The 17687-nt window shown below is 46.1% G+C and overlaps 2 protein-coding genes across 2 annotated transcripts; one reads left to right on the top strand and one right to left on the bottom strand.

The window, feature by feature from the left end:
* Positions 1 to 8169: 8169 nt before the first annotated feature.
* Positions 8170 to 9294, bottom strand: LOC120696144 (RING-H2 finger protein ATL39-like). The gene has a single exon (XM_039979291.1). It carries the CDS (start codon positions 9058 to 9060, stop codon positions 8458 to 8460), a length of 603 nt encoding a protein of 200 aa, XP_039835225.1. The 5' UTR covers positions 9061 to 9294; the 3' UTR covers positions 8170 to 8457.
* Positions 9295 to 10094: 800 nt separating this feature from the next.
* LOC120652886 lies at positions 10095 to 17193 on the top strand. The gene is made up of 2 exons (XM_039930827.1): positions 10095 to 10597; positions 16337 to 17193. Exons 1-2 carry the CDS (start codon positions 10095 to 10097, stop codon positions 16992 to 16994), a joined length of 1161 nt encoding a protein of 386 aa, XP_039786761.1. The 3' UTR covers positions 16995 to 17193.
* Positions 17194 to 17687: the final 494 nt, after the last annotated feature.

Below are 17687 nucleotides of genomic sequence, written 5' to 3'. Positions count from 1 at the left end.
GAAAAAACTCCATTGACTTGTACACACAAAATCATGATATTTTCATGCTACTGTCTTTTATGCCAATAATGTTTCATTTTTATTTTAAAAAAATAATTTCCAAGACATAGCTTTCCTAAACATATCTTTATCTGATTTGTGATATTCAATATTGTTTGGATCCAATAGTGGACCTAAAATGTCAACACCCACAGAATCAAACCTATGCCTTGTCCATATGGTTGTCGGAATGTTGGCGATTTGTTGTGTCAATAGTGCGTCATTTTGCTAGTGTTGATATTTGGATGCCTCCTATAAGTGCAGCCGTCCAGTTGCACCTCCACGCCTGCACTGCCGTTAGAAGTAACACAAATGGGAGAGGTGAATTAGGAGGTATTCTTTCTTCTTTTTGCCCAATTGGCAAGTATCATTATTAAGATGTAAGGAAAAAACATCATACGGATGGTTTACCACAATTCAAGGGGTTCAAATCCTCTGTTGTACTACGCTCTCCGCATACAAGGTTTTGTAGGCTTACAACCGAGGGAAAAGGTTAAAACAAAAGCACAGCATATAGGCTGTAAACACACAGTTCAGAAGGAACTGAAAACCAACACCGAGACAAAGAAAAAGAGATTGCCCTGGGATACTGGACAAACAACCGGAAAGAGAAACTAATTCTTGATCCGCTTCAAGATATTCCAGCCTGCATTCTTGTAGAAATCCAAAGCATTGACTTGCAAAATTTGACAGCCCCTTTTTAGAGCTTCTTTCTCTTCTTATTTAGAGAGGATCGCCCAACTCCTGATCTTCGACCACAGGCATATGCCTCACTTTAATTGAAAGCGTAATGACATATTACAATCGGTCGAAGCCTGATCACTAAGATCAGCATCGTTCCGAGGGATCTCAAAAGATCCAGCACAGTTTAGTTCAGCCAGAGAACATAGAACTCTCGACAAGAAAAAGGATAACGATTGAAAAGGAAGAGTAAAAGAGTAGCGACACCCTCTCCTCAAAGGATCTAAGCTGACATAGTCCTAGACACAACTCAGCTAGGGCAGAAGCAGCTCTTCTGCAGCACACTTCTGATGAATTTCTCCCAGCATCCCCTCCACCTTTTGTAGATTTTCCTCCGGCAAGAGCTTCTTCCAGTGAGACAAGCACGCCATCAGTTTGTAAATCAGGATGTCAGTTGTTGGAATCACTTTGTCTTCAAACACCAGCTTGTTTCAGTCTTCCACAACGTCCATAGTGTACCTGCACACAAGAAAAGCATATTGATTTTTCCCCTCTCACAGTTATTGGGTAACAAATCATAGAATAACTCTTCTCGAGAAGTTGGAGTACAGTTGATACTTAGCGAGTTTTTCAGGAAAATCCATAAAAACCTCGCCGTTGGGCATCGGAATAAGATATGGTCAGCAGTTTCTATCTCTCCACACATTTTACAGTTTACCTTACCGGCCCATCTCCTTTTCTTCAATTGCACAGCGGACTGAATTCTATCATGATAGACCATCCAAAGAAAAATTTAAATCTTCAATGGAACTCGGCAGTTCCAAATGTCAGTCAAGTTCATCTCCCTAACTCCACCAAAAGTGATGAACCTGTATAAGGATTTCGTGGAATACTGTGTTTTGTTCTCAAACTCCCATCTCATCACATCTGCTCCTTCTCCTAGCTGCATTCTTGAAAGTAAGTCTGAGAGTCTACTCCATTCTTCCATTTCCTCTTCAGATAAGGATCTTCTGAAACGTAAGGCCCGGACTCCCCCAGGTTGAGCCTTCCTAACACTCATGTCTTTGTTTAAACAATAGCTGAATAGTTTCTAAAATTGCAGTTTCAGAGCACAGTCTCCTAGCCAGACATCATGCCAAAATCATGCTTGTATTCCACTTTTCACCTCCATCCTTCTCCCCCACTGGAACCAATCTCTACACTCTAAAAGCCCTCTCCAGAACTGAGATCCCGACTTCCTCTTTATTTGGAAGATGCTCTTTTCCCCCAGGTACTTCTTCCTTAGCAAATCACAGCAAATGTTATTTGTCCTGATCTCTAACTTGTTTATCCAATTTCCAACTAGGCAGATGTTCATAGCTCTGACATCCGTAAACCCCAGGCCACCAAAATCTTTGGGTCTAGCTAGGGCCTCCCATTTGACCATGTGATATTTTCTTTTCTTATTTGTCCCTTGTCAAAAGAATTTTGATCTCACAACATCAATTACTTGATAGTTGCCCTCATATAAGATGTAAACCCCCCATGGTGTATATAGGGATACTAGATAGGCATGATTCAATCAACGCCGCTTTACCACCTGATGATAAAGTATCTCCTTTCCACATTTCCAATCTCTTCTTGACTTTGGCACCCACATAACTCAGTTGTTCTTTGGACAGTTTACAATCATTAACTGGTAGGCCTAGGTAAGTGATAGGGAAAGAACCCATTTTGCACCCAAAGATCTCTGCAATCCGTTGGTGTTCCCCAGGTTCCACCCCAACTGTGAACACTTCACTTTTATCAAAATTGACTTCCATTCCAGACATAGCCTCAAAGGAAAATAGGATAAACTTCAAATTTCTTATATTTGTGTCTGTTTTTTTAGAAAGATTATTGTATCATCTGCATACTGAAGGTGGGTGAGGCCCCCCTCAACCAACTGTGGGATTACTCCTTGTAGATCTCCAGCTCTGGCAGCTGAGGATAACATGGCAGATAGTGCATCCCCCACAAAATTGAACAACAAGGGAGAGAGTGGGCCTCCTTGCCTCAGGCCCTTGTAGCTTCTAAAGAAATCACATCTTTCACCATTGATATCTATTGCCACTCTACCACCTTGCACAGCTTTCATGACCCACTCAATCTAGGTAGGAGAGAAGTTTCTAGTGACTAGGATTTCTTCCAAGAAAGTCCAGCTAACTCTATCATAAGCTTTTTCAAAATCAAGCTTCAAAATAATCCCTTCTTCCTTCTGCATTTCCAGGGAGTGCAAGGTTTCATGGAGGATTACTATACCATCCAGAATATTCCTATCAGGGATGAACGCTGTTTGAAAATTGCTAATCACTCTACTGGCAACCTTTGTTAATCTCATAGTCAGCACTTTGGTGATGATCTTATAAATAATGTTCAACAGGCAGATCGGTCTAAATTGCTTGACATTGTTGGGAAGTTTGATTTTTGGGATCAAAATTATCACACCATAGTTCAGTCTCCATAGATCTAGATGTCCAGCATGTAAATCATCTAGCATTTCCTTCACAACCTCTTTCAGCTAAGGCCAGAATTCTTTGAAGAACTCAACAGAAAATCCATCTGGTTCAGGGGCCGTGCCATTTTTCATGTCCTTCACTACAGCTTCTAACTCTTCCATTGAAAAAGGTTTAGTCAGCTCCTCATTCTCTTTTGGAGTAATCTTCTATGCTTCAGGCCATGAGCCATTGTGTAAATGTACATTGGTATGTTCCTCCTGGCCAAATAATTTCTTGTAGGAGTCTGTGATGTGTCTTCTTAGTTCATCCTTCTTAGTCAAAACAGTGTCACCCTCTTCTAGTGTGTGAATGGTTGATTTTCTTTTCCTCCCATTGGCACATTTGTGGAAAAAGGATGTGTTAGAATCTACCTCCAAGTGCCATTTGATTCCCCCTCTCTTTTGCTAGTATATCTCTTCTATTGAATATATATGTTGCAGCTGTTTCTCCGCAGCATACCTTTCTCTCCATTGTTGAGATGAGAGGCCATTGTTGTTAGCTTCCAAGTCTAACAACCTTTCCAATCTCAACAAAAGTTGGTGTTTATGTTTTCTCATACCACTCTCAAAATTGGCACTACATCCTTTCATAACACTTCTCAGTTTGTGAGACACCACATGCCAGTGATCCAGACAATTCATTTTGAATCTCAAAGGCCATTTGCCAATAACCCAACACTTGAAATCCTCATGTGTAAGCCAAATGGGATCAAATCTAAAGTGTCTACAAGGTTTGGGCGCCTCATATACCAAGCTGACCACCAAAGCGTTGTGGTCAGAGCCTACCCTTGTAGCAGAGTAAACAGTAACCAGATTGTAATGATCTTCCCAGTGAATAGAAACAAACACTCTATCTAACACACTTTGGATAGGATCTTCTTGTTTATTGGACCAAGTATACCTACTGCCACCTCTATGTAATTCTTTGAGAGAAATGTCATCAATTGTATCATTAAAAGCTTGCATCCATCTGATATTCACATTGCCTGAGGATTTGTCCTCCACTTTCCTAACTAAGTTAAAGTCCCCTCCAATAATCAAAGGAAGAGTACAATGTGACACTCTCTCTTACTTCCTGCAAAAAACTTGACTTCTTATCCTCTTGTACAGGGCCATAAACATTAACCAGTCTCCTGGTAAAATCATCTGTCACATTTTGTAGATCCAAATAGTGACAAAACTCTCCTTTCACTTCATTCAGAATAGTCACTAAGTTTTGGTCAGCACCCATAAGCAGCCCCCCAGAGTGACCATTTGAGGGAATCCAGCTCCAATGAAAATCCAGACCTCTACTAAAAGAATTCAGCTCTCTACTTCTGAAAGTTTCCTTGATAGTTTCTTGCAAACAAATAAAGTGAAAGTCATGCTTCTTACATAACTCTACTAACTGTCTTCTCCTACCAACATTACCAAGTCCTCTAATATTCCAGAAAAGGATCTTCATGATTTAATTTTTACTTTTTTCCTCCTCTCCCCTCTCTTTGGGGAAGAGGCTCCAGCAGCTGTCTTTTCTGATATATTGTTCTCTACCACTGTACCTGCTATCTCTTCTTGCAAGTTGTCACCCTGCTCTCTTCCAGTTGAAGTAGGTGCCTCTGCCAGCTCTTCTCTTTTCTTCTTTGCTAGTTTTGCTTGTTCAATAGCAGCTTGAGCAAGCTCTTTAGCTTTCATTAGAGAGATAACATCCATTTTACTATTAACTTCCTCTCCCAGAATAACACCACAATTTAAGGCAACATTGTCTAAGATATTATTATCTACTTCTTGCATAATGGAAAAGGAGTTGGGATTAGGATTACCCGAGTCTTCAAGGTTCTTTTGGGCTCTCCTTGCTTCCCCAATTTGCATCATTGTGGCTCCAGATCTCTTACCTCTCCTGCTGTACACTTGTGCCTGTGCAGGCCTCAGTGGCTGTTTTTTGGTCATCTCCTCGTCCACTAAACATTGTATGGGTTCATCCTCCTTACTTTCTTCAAAAACTATCTCATTATTGTCAATTTCTTCTAGTGTTACACTCTTGGTGAGCAGCGGCACAGAGTTTGACTGTTTTTCTAACTCTTCTATCATTTCCCTTTCCATCTGTTCATCCTCCTCACTCTAGTCTTTTATTGTCACTAGTTCATCTTCTAACCTTGAGTGGGCCTCCGTATTCTCAACTCTAGTGTCTGACTGCATATATTTCCCAGGTGATTGTTTGTGAGGGTGGCCACTTTGTTAGCTTTTCCTCCATAAGAGCCCATTTTTGGGGTAACTGAGCTTGTCTTCATTTCTGGGGGAGGACCATCTTTCATCAATTCTTTTGCTAGGTCTCCATATGAGTCTTGAGAGTCTGGGTCTTCCTCATCAATTTCCTCCTTTAATTCTTCCTTGTTCAAAGGATCTTGACTAGTTTTTTGGGGGTCCTTGTCAGAAGTAGTCCAGAAATCCTAAAGCCTTGTTTGTTAATGAACACCTCAGAGGTACCATTAATTTGGGAAGGATTCTTACAGGCAACTTTGATCCAAACTTCTTTCCATTTCAGTGATTCAGCAAATACCTCTTCTAGATCTCCCACTAAGTAAGCTAACTCTGTCACATACAATTACTTCCAAGCAATCTTGGGAATGCCTGTTGTTTTGACCCATGTTTCCTTCAGCACAGCAAAAGATTCTGGGCTCATGTTAGTTTCTTCAATAGAGGCAACTATATCATAGCAAGTGAATCTGATCTTCCCCATCTTTTTTAGTAGTTTCATCACAGCCACTGAAGGAATGGTCATCATGAATTGGTCAAAAGAGATTCTTTTAACCTGCCAATCCCAGTCAGAGTCTACCAGATACTTCAACTTAGCATCTATCCTAAACTTGGTTCCTCTCCCTTCAAACACTGTTACAATACCTCTAATGGTTTTATCCTCCTCCACCTGTTCCTCAGGTATGTTCATGCTGTAGAATAATTTCTCAGGCATCCCAAACCCACAAAGCTTCATGCCTTTGTTAACTTTTGCATTGGGACATTTTGGCGCAATATGCCTAGTTTGTTTACAGCTATAGCAGTATGAGGGGTTGGGGCACTGGGATTTGTGGTGTCCAGTTTGGTGACAGTTGTAGAAAAGCATACCTTGATTTTCCTAGCTTCCTTCTTTTCATGGTCTCATGAGTTCCACTCTTCTGATTTGCTCCATACGTTGTTGTTGATAGGCTTGGTTGAAGGTCGGTTGAGGGGGGGGGTTGAGGGGGGGGGGGACGTCGCTTCTCCTCATGTCATGCTCTCTATTGAGTTTGTATCTCAAATCTTCTTCTGACATTTGGCGTACCTCCCTTCCAGTCCCTCCTTCACCTGCCCTCTTTTGACCTGCGTAGGTTCCACTATTCGATCCACCCTCTCTAGGCCCTTCTCTGGACCCCCGTTGCCCTTTGGATTGGTAACCCGAATTACCTATACCAGCATTCTCAGAGCGGTGACGAGCATCTCTACCCAGATCTCTGCTGTCCCGATTATCTTTGACTTCGCATGTACCTTGGAAGCGACTCTCCATCGGACTCGATCTCAGAACTTGGACGAAGGACCTTGAATCGATGGTCGGGTGGGTCACCTTCTTCAAGAATTTTGCTCTACTTCCCAGCCGTCGCACCTCCTCCGCCCTCGCTGGGTATCGTGCTGCCTTCTCATCCCAAACCCTAGCCGCCTCCACCCAGAGCCATCGGGTTTTCGAGACAGGGTGCTTCTGTGGTGGTAAGTACGAGTGGCTGAATAGATCTTGGATGTTGGATCCGAACTTGGGCCCGCCCAATGGGCTAGACTCCTTCCGGTCCACAACTCTTACTCCTTCATCAACCTCCACTATCTCGTTGGCCTGGTTTGATTGACCCTGCTCAACTTTGTTCGTTTGAGCCTGCAGGATGGGGAATTGGATTGACTTTAGGATCTGATCACTATCTCGGTGAATCATGTCATGAACACGCACTGTCACATCAAAACTCTCCGCAATGTGCCTAGATCCGCTCTTCCAAACCAGCTAAATCGGGGTATTTCGCAGATTCAGAGAATGTTCTCCTAGACTCACCGATGGAAGCTCCAGATGTTTCAATCTACACACTCTGGTATTCTCATCAGGAATCGAATGTTTGGGCAAACCAATTGAAACTGCCACACTTCTCGAACCCAGCACAAAGGCATCCTTGAGATTGGCTTGATGCGGACACAGATTGTATTGCTCGGGGCATTGCTCGGGAGTCGCACATCTCCCCGACCCAATCCCCTGCTCCAGCGCCTCGCCTCCACCCTGTGCAGCTCGAGGAGAATCCTCCGCCCTAGGAGAATCATCCGAGCGAGCATTGCACTGCGACCACAACTGCGGAATCGCCATCGTGAGTCTTCGCGTGTTCATCTCTGCTCCCAGAGGATGATTCCGAGACGACCACGCATGGCAACCTCCACACAAAAAGCTCGCGCATGGATGATGCAGAGCTCTACTTGGAACAGGGCTCTTCCCGATGACGCAGCCGGCTCACTGGAGTGCACTCTCCTAACTTTGAAGGTTCACTGTGGACGGAATCCGGCGATCGCCGGAGTTTCTCTCTCTAGGAAACACTATGCTTAAAAATTTTTGCCATAGGTGTGTTCCGGCATACTCCCTCGCTCGCCCAACTCCTGATCCAGTATGTTGCTCTGAAGATTACCTGCAAACACTAGATAGGTTTTGATTTCTGAAACACAATATGTCGAGCCATACGTTCTTTCCATGATTGTCATTGGGCTGGATGCAGCAGGCCATTTATTGCACTAGATGCTCATTTGCTCTCATATGACCTGAGCCACTGGATTGCAGTAGAGCGGATGATAGTCGTTCGCAATGCAGAGGACCATTCATTGCATCTCTAATGCAGAGGAACAGTCAGACTGATAAAAATACTGTAATGTCTGGCTAATTTTCATCTCGAATTCCGGTCCAGTGAGGATCTCTGCAATATGCCAATATCTCATGCTTATCCATTGCGTTTACTGATTTGTTTTTTGAGAGGAACATTTACTGATTCCTCAAGGCAATAACCAGCCCACTAATTCATTATCTATTCGAGCCAGCCCACTAATTCATTATCTATCAGGTGAACAAAGTCTTTGAAGATTCACACACATTTATGAACAAACTCCTGCTTCAGCAAAAAATCGTTGCAGGATTGAGCGAAGTCGACGATCTTAGCCGCCACATGACATGACCTTATTCCCAGAGTAGGATAACATCACACCGGCGGCGCATCATCCGGTGGATCTGCTGCCGCCGTGAGCTTCACACCAACTTGCTGCGGCGAGACTTGGCACCGGCACAGGGGGCACGTCGCGTGCGAATGTAGCCACATGTCGACGCACTCCACGTGGAACAGGTGCCGGCACGCCGGCAGCTGCCGCACCATTTCGCCGGCCTCGACGTCCTCGAGGCACACGGGGCACAGCGCGCACCTCCCGGACTTGCTGCCGCCGCCGCCGCCGCCGCCCTCCGCGCCACACGCGCCAGGGCGCGCGTAGGCGAACGCCGGCAGCGCGTCGATCGCCGCGTCCACCAGCCCGCACGCCGCCCTCGCGCGCGCCGGCGCCGCGGTCGTCGGTAGCGCGGGACCCGCCCCGCCGCCGCCCGCGCAGCACCGGGAGACGCAGCCGGCGGCGCCAAACACCACCGCGGCCGCGCCGGCGAGCGCGCCCGCCTTGGCGAGGCTGACCGTGGCGGCGAGGATGGTGAACAAGAGCAGCAACGCGGTGGCGACGACGAAGCCGTAGCAGGCGAGGGAGCCGTCGTCGGGGCGGGGGCTCGGCGGCGGCGGCCGTCGGCGGTGCAGGAGGCTCAGCATCCGTAATCGCGAACGTGAAGCCACCCAGATTTAAGGAACGTGTCGTGCGCGAGCGTTTGCGGTGCCGTCGCGACGCGAGGTCGCCATGGCGCGGCGTCGTGGCGGGCAAAGAAATAGGCGGTTGGTGCTCTGACTCCGCGGCGCGCCGGCCGCGCTCGGCTTTCCTGTCCCCAGCGGCGAGCGCTGCGGGTATGGGCACCAGGTATTGGCGAGAGTGGTGTTGGTGGCCGCTGTTTTGGTGGTTTGATTCCAGTTTTGGTTTTGATTCCGGGAGCTTTGAGTTAATCCTTTTTTGCCAAGATTTTATCTGGACACACTTGTCAATGGCTTGTTGATTAGTGAGTGATTAGGCCAGTGACTCTCAGTGGAGTTTCATGAGGAATTTTATGGGTGTTAAATGTTATGCCAAATTAATAAATTTGTTGACAAGAAGAGAGGAGGGGGAAATTTGATGGGATGTGAAAAGAGTTTTATCCTGCCGATTTGGCTCAAGGTGGTGTGTTGTTAATATCCTGCCGACTGTGTTTAGCTCGTGGTCGATCGCTCACGTTTATCATTCTTGTAATTGTGTGGTTTATAATTTGGCTCGTCTTGGTCGTTGTAGGGACCCTATTTGGATGCATCGCCTCCCATGTTTTTTAAACAATTTGCTTGTCTACGATTCCACGGCTTATATTAGATAAAGTGATATAAATAAAATAAAAAAAGAATATATTAGGTGCAAACCAACCTCTCCGTGCAAATCTGGTTTGCATCTAATACGTTCCCAACAAAAAAATATTAGATCAAGTGATGAGCGTTTCCATAAAACAAAAAAAGTTAATTATTAAGTATGCAACAATCTTCTTTTCCTTTCTCCCTTGCTACAGTAAAGAGCGGTGGAGGACAGGCAATCTTGGCCCGATTTCGATCTGCTTGCTTCCCGCTCCTCTCCGGCGGCCTCATCGGCGCCGGAGAGGGAGGCGAAGCCGGATCTGCCTTGTGCTGTAAATATTTAGACCTAGTTTCTAGATTAGGTGCTAAATATATCTCCCATGAAGTTGGCTCGCCATGGGGTGGTCGGTTTCTTCCCTGCCAGCAGCGACGGTGGTGGCGTGAAGCTTTCGTTCCTCCTCCTGTCTGTTGCCTTCATGCTCGGCTCCGTCGCGGGCCTATCAAGCATCATGGTCACTGGCGTTGTGAGGTTTGTCTTCCTGCTTTTTTGCGAAAGGGCGGGACTCCTCTTCCTCTGCGGCTTCGTCTTCGGCGCGTTTCGGCGTGGGCCTCATGGCTTCTTCGACTCCGGCGATGGCGACGGCATGAGGATTTACTTCCGGTCGCTGGTCTCGGTGCTGGCGGCGGCGGATTGCTTTTCCTGTTCCTTCCTCTACGAGTTGATAGCCGATTTTTGTTCATCATCAATGATGCGTTCTGGAGATGCTTCCGAGCGCTGGCTCATGCGGCTGATCCAAGGTTTGGAATCACTCTCGGAGAAGGAAGGTGGAGCCTGCCTAGGTCCAGCGGCGCTCGCTCGTCGCCGGCAGCCAGGACCTTCGAGGTGTTCCTCGTCATGGGGGGTTGTTTGGTGCAATTTCTGGTTGCTCCAGGGTGGTTTGTGTAAAATGCCTGGAATGCACTGTGCTTCCTTTTAATACAATTCCCCTTTCGCAAAAAAAAAAGTAGGTTAGACCAATGGCATGTAATGCTCCACGACGTCTGGCGGTGGCGGCGAGGTGAGACTAAAACTACAGGTGAAAAAAGGTGAGCAGCAAGTCCACCTCACCTGGGGCATGTTTTTTTTAGATCACACATACAACTCCGACACTCACAATGCACGCTCACCCCTATAAACACACGTACGTAAATTCTACCCCTATGAGCATCTTCGAAGACTGAGCCGGCAAATCCTCGAGATTGACAAAGTCACCACAGGCGCCTCGTTGTCGACAGGAACGTCGCCTGCCACTGAATACACAACGTCGTTAAATCCCAGAGTACCTGTGACATGTTTGGATACATAGGGATAATGATTATCTCTCACTTTTTAATTCTAAATTATCCCTCATGCATCCAAATATGTGAGATAATTTTGGGCTAAAGTGGATTATCCCTCCCAAAATTCTTAGCCTCTCCAAGGAGTGATAATGGGGCTAATTTTGTATGGTCCCTACAAAAAATATGAGTATGCACACACACCTAGAGAGGGTGGGCATAGCCCATGGATCCAAACAACCTATCTTGGCTAATTTTTAGCCTACCAATTCAAGACTAAACATTAGCTCTCAAAATTAGCCCTGACCTTGCACATGCTGCGTAGGTTGAGGAGTTGGAGACATAGCAGTCTGGGCTAGAACTTGATGCTATTCTGTTGGCGCTTGGTGTTGGTACCCGGGAAGCTGGAACAGATTGTTGTTGTTATTGATGCATTGCCCGTCGAGCTTGCTTGTTCATCATGTTCGCCATGGCGTTCATCGTCTCCCAGGCAGTGTATGGATCATATTGTGGGCGTGGTGCTATCAGCTGAGGAGTCGATGGCGAGGTGTGCGATCCACCGGCTAGTTGCTGAAGCTGCTGGTGCATCGCCAGTGGTAATGATCTCTGAGGCAATGGTGAAGCACCCTAGTTGAATATCATCTAGCCCCCAAGATTCGGAATCTGCAGCCACACGCCTGCCATTTTTTGTCCCCGATGTGGTCATCGGAGCCGGAGCCGATTGCACCGGAGTCCCAACAGATTGGAACACCGTCGGCTGAGAGAACTGTGCGGGCACAGGAGTGGATCCGATGCCTGCCGATGTCGCGCTGGGTACCATCAACCGGGAGCTGATGCCTTCTATAGCCGATGCCGCTTCTCTGCTTGCTGCGGCGGCCGATGGCTCTGGTTGGGAGTAATGTATCCAGGAGTCCAGTTACCCTTCATCATCCTGTAGATTGCATTCTGGACTAAGTTCGACATGATCCCAGATTGATTGATCAGGGGCATGGCCATGTTGAACATCTCCTGGAACTTGACAGTATCCTCGGTGATGGTAATACGGCGCGGCATAGGAAAACTTTCTTTTTGTATCACCTTGCCTCCTCTGCTGACCATATTGAATGTCATGAGACATTCGTCTTCGAAATTTTCAACAGCTCTGGCAAGCTGTTGCTTCTGCTCTTCACTGAGTTGCTCCTTGGTCACCTTGATGGTGTTGCTGGGTGGACTTCCGTACGAGCGTCACCCTAGTCGGCTTTGGCTTCGTCGGTTTCACCAACCTCAGTCATGTAGATGCAGCGGTATATGATGTTGTCGTGGAGGTTGATGATGTGTCCCACCAGGCGTGGCGAGAAGCGTGTTGACGCGAAAATCCCACCGTAGGGGGATTCTCACGCTCCATGTATGCTAGCGTCAGGGAGATCTGCTTTGCTCCGATGTACCAAACCCAATCAGCATGTGTACAATGGGCCAAGATATTAGTGGTCACTTCACAGCTCAACTTAGTCTTTTAATTTTTTAACTCAAAATTGTGTAGGATTAGAGTCAAGCCTTTTTAGAGTCGGGCACTTAGATTTTCTAGGTCAAGTTTGACTGTCCTTTATCACCCCTAACTATAGCAGGCTGTTTAGAACTTTAGCTGAGAGCCATGTAGTAGTAATGTTTTGAACAAATTGTAGGCTAGGTCTTAATATCTTTTTTTTTTGAGATCATAGGTCTTAATATCTTCTTTCCCCTACGATTTGCCGTGCCAGAGCCATCGCAGCAGCAACAAACGAATACCGCAGCTTATCGGGTTTCTTAAAGACAGGTGCCTCCTCGGCGCACCAGAGCGTTTTGCGGGTACGGCGTCGTTTGCAGTGTTCCACGCTATCTTCCTTTGCTGATGTCGTCGCTCAAAGAAAAAAAATAGGGAACAGTCAAGGTCATGTTTCTACGTTGTGCACTTGGGATAGATCTGAGTCAAGCAGCTGGCCGGTGGACCATACAGTGGTATTGGTCCATTGTCAGTGGCTCAATAAATAGAAGCGAGATGTGTGCAGGAGAGGTGCTGGTCACTTGGTCAGCTGGGATGGGGGAGCAGTAGCCACACGGCACGGCTGCTATTTCGTCTGCATGCTGATCCTTTACCTCCTTGCGATCACTGAAAGGTGGGACTTGTATGAGCCTAGCCCCACAAACAGTGATAGAAGCGGTACCAGATGCAGTACGGCTTGCTCTGCCTCCAATATTGGCTCCTTAATTCACGTCCCACGTCCAGAAAGCGGTCAGGCTAGGCTGGCCAGCTAGGGGAGCAGCAGAATTTCTGGTGACTTCACTAACCAGTGGACCATAAATTTAGTGGCCCTACCGTCAGTCGCGTTGGGTGGAGGAGCAAGAGTGATTGATGGCTGGGCCAAAGAAGGGGGGTGGCCACTGTTTCCTGGGCGTGTTTAGATCACTTTGCATTTTGCATTTTGTGTTTTTAGAAAGAGATCTTCAGTATTTAAAGTATTAAATGTAATTTAATTACAAAACTAATTACAGATCTCGTCTGTAAACTACGAGACGAATCTAATGAGCCTAATTAATCTATCATTCGAGCATGTTACTGTATCATTACTGTAGCAATTTAGTGTCTAATCACATCATAATTAGGCTCATTAGATTCGTCTCGCGATTTTACAGTCCATTTGTGTAATGCGATTTATTTTTTACTACATTTAATATACTATGCAAGCGATTTATAAAAATTTTACATTTTGCATTTTGAGATCTAAACAAGGCCCCTATTGTTTCCGTGGCTCGGCCCCTCTACCTCTGCCTCGCTGAAAAGTGAGTCTCAAAAATGCATGGCCCAACAGTTAGCAATAGAGTTTCTCCTTGAACATGTGCCTACGAGAAAAAAAAAGAGAAGCCTATCAACCTTGTTTAGTTCTCTCCAAAAAATTTTACACCCTATCACATCAAAAAGGATCTTCCTATTTAGGAGTATTAAATAAAATTCTTTTACAAAATGTATTACACATATAAGTTGTAAATCGCTAGACGAATCTAATCAGTTTATTTAATCTATGATTTACAACAGTGATACTACAATAACCATCCACTAATCATAGATTAATTAGGTTCATTTGATTCATCTCGCGATTTATAACTCATCTGTTCAAAAAGTTTTATAATTAGATTATGTTTAGTCCTTCTAATTTTTGGCTGAAAATTACTACAATAAATTTTGTTCAATTTTTACAGGACCTAAACAAAGCAAGCAATCAAGCGTCATGCGTGGATTAGCCTCCTCACCGGAGCGTTCCATCCCGCGGAACAGCACGAGACGGTGGGAGTGGGACACGGCGCCGTGCGATTCCTATGCGCGCGTGCGCTCCCATCCTATCCCTGATCCCTCTCTCTCTCTGCTCTGCAAGCGGCGATCCTTTCCGTACGCGTGTGCATCCCTCGCCCTCTCTCCGCAGATACCGAGGCTGTCTCTCGGAGCAGTTGGGGGAGGCCGTATTCGAGGCTGTGCCATCCCCGTCGCCGCAAGAAGTGTGCGGTGCTGCTGGCCATGCCCCTACTTCTGCTACCATTGCCGAGATATGTTCCTCCCCTTCCTTTATCTACCCGCTCCATCTGCTTCACCTTGTCGGTCTTGCTGCTGCAGGAAACCCTAGCCACAGCTCTAGGTCCCTCCGTTCTTCCCCCTGGTTGTCGCCTTGCTTTGTTTACAACGTGTAATTCATGAGCTCCAGCCCTTTATTGTGGTTTCCTTGCTCTTTAGTGCATCTGATCTGCTACATTTTTTGCATGACATGTGATTCTTGGATATGCTTGTGGGCCGCAAGCGAGCCATCGGGTCCGTGACCTGAGATCTAGGAGTCTCCATCAACGGAAAAAGCTGACTGCAGTGAGTTCGTAGCTTTGTCTTCCATTTTTTTCCCAATAGATACACGTGAGAAAAAAAAACTTTCCTATTCACTAACTGAGATTTGTTGATCTTATATATTTTTCCCATGGTGGTTCTCCTGTAGGCTAACTGCATCCATCTAGGCTATTATAGTTTGTAGTGGTCCTCCTTTGTCACTATGTACTTGAATTGAGACGTTTGATGTGCAGTATCTACTGGTTTTAAGTTAGAAATTTCTAGCTTATGTCTGCAAGAAATTTCTTAAGATAGCACAGTGTCAATTGTTCTGGAAATAGAATTTATTCCCAGCTATCTCTTTATTTCTAAATCTATTAGAATAGTGTCTGAATCTGGTAATGATTATAGTGGGTTTGGTGTAACATGCTTGATCTTCTAAACCAACTGATATTTTATGATTGTATAAGAAATTGATTTCTAAATCCTAAAGATGACGCAGGATCAAATGACTTGTCATGCAATGTATGCTGGTTTTGCTTGATTGCTTGTGCTGAGGGGCTCTTAGCCTTTTGCCCTTCTAGCCATGTTTTCATATTTTGATGATTCATTCCAGAAAAAATAATATTTTTATCCTGGTTTTATGCTGCTCCAAACAATCTATATTGATGAAGCTTATGTTTGTTTTCATATCCTTTTCTTCATACATAATTTTTGCTATTTTTTATATGCCTCACAAATTATAAGTACACATCTGAAGTAGTAGCCACATGTGACATACATTCCGATTAATGCACCTTTTTAGGTCAACAACATATCCTCAACCAAACATGCTTAACATCTGACAAATATTATCTTCATTGTAGACGTCTTCAGTTAGTATTAATAAGTTCTATAACAACTAACAGTTCTTCTCAATAACTATATTTACAGTCCAACACTAATGCTTAGAAGGAAAAAGATCAACTCATTTTGTATTTACACAGTTGCAGCCACACCTCGCCCTACATGAGCAGACTTGTTGCTTCATGCTATTTATTCAGCCATTTTGTAACATGACGCTCAGCATCAATTACCTCTCTTTTGGATACCTCATGGCTGCAAAAAGTGTTATCTTCTACCCTCTCTTTAGTATCTTGGTACTCAAGTCTTATTTGGATTAGTATTCCAAGCTACCTCCTTAAATATTTGGTAGCTACTAATGCTGATCATGAAATATAATATATAGCTTGACAAAACCTACGTGCTGCACATGCCATATTTAGTAGTACAAATGTTGTTAAGATATTTGCATTAGACATTATGATAAGTTTGTCATTCCAAACATTCTTTTAGTAACTTATCAATTACACCATACTTATGTTTGCATAGACCGTAAAAAACTGTCGATAGGGCGTGCAAAGTGCGCGTTATGTTCTAGTTTCTGAAAACCTTGCGCCCAAACCACGCGCACGCTCGCAGAGTCCACACTGCCAGTTCCTAAAGCGAGCGAGCACTATCCCTTCCCCCGCGCAGTCCCCGCCGCTATGCCCAGCCCTATTTCTTGCCGCGGCCGCCGCGCAGCCATGGCAAAAGGCAGACCCTGCCATCCGCGTGCCAGGAGCCCAGGACACGGAGGCGGCGTACTACTCATGAGCAGCGGCGGCACGATCCCGTTCTCCGCCGCGGGCGCCGACGACGACGTCGAGTGCCGAGCCTGCTACGGCGTCGTGGTGGCCTGCGTGTCGCTGCTCCTCTTCTGCGTCGTCGCGGCCACGGCCGGCGTCCTCAAGGCCGGCGTCGTCGCCGGCACCGCCGTGCTGCTCTTCGGCGTGATCGGCTGGCTGGTGCCCGCCGGCGCCTCGACGCGGCGGCGGCCGGGTGCGCCTGCCAGCTCGTCGACGGCGCGGCGCCGGGCGACGTGCCGCCGGCGTTCGCGTACGAGTGCAGCGCCGCCGACGCCGAGGGCGGCGCGCTGTGCGCGGTGTGCCTGGAGGACGCGCGGCGCGGCGAGGCGGTGCGGCGGCTGCCTGCGTGCGGGCACCTGTTCCACAGGGACTGCGTCGACATGTGGCTGCACGCGCACACGACGTGCCCGCTCTGCCGGCGCGACCTCGTGCCGCGGACATGCGCCGCAAAGGCCGTGACGGCAGTCGTCGCGTGATGTGTTGCCGCCGGTTTAGTTTTTCCTTCGCCGGATTTAAAGAGTGGTTTTCCAACAGAAAACATTGCCCCTGCACATTATATTATTGCGGGCCACATTGTCTGTCTCATGTGATTGATTTGTATACTTTTAGTTTTATGTGGGTACATTATTAAGATAGATAAAGGTTCATTTACAGACGACAATACTCCGAAGATTTTAACAGCTAACAATATAGTATTGTAACCAATCAGCTAACTCTGTTTGGCTGGCTGTGGTTGGTGGTTGATGCAGATTTGCTGTGAGAGAAAAGTACTGCTGATTGATTAGTGCTGATTCGGTATGCGAGAAAAACACTGCTGGCTGATTGGCTGACACGCCAACATAAGTGTCGAAGTTGCTGATCGGTTACATATTGTTACCCGCCACCAGGATGAAATTTGCAGAGGGAGGGAAGAGGTTGGCCTTGAGCTCAGAAAATTTACAACAGTAATCTGAGAGCAAGAGTCCAGAGCGCTAAATATTTGCAGACGGATAAACCAGACAACTTACTACTCGCTAATTATAAAATTTTAAAAAAGCAACTCGCAGATATTGGAAAAATGTTCATATATGTATAATCTCTAAAGTTTGGAAGGACATACTGAATTATTGAGTGCCCGGACCCCAGTCCGTGGTAGTCTCTCAGTCGCTTTCGATTTTGACCTCTGGACT

Source organism: Panicum virgatum, chromosome 1K (assembly GCF_016808335.1).
Source record: "Panicum virgatum strain AP13 chromosome 1K, P.virgatum_v5, whole genome shotgun sequence".
Lineage (NCBI taxonomy): Eukaryota > Viridiplantae > Streptophyta > Magnoliopsida > Poales > Poaceae > Panicum > Panicum virgatum.
This window is presented reverse-complemented; position numbering and strand designations above follow the sequence as displayed.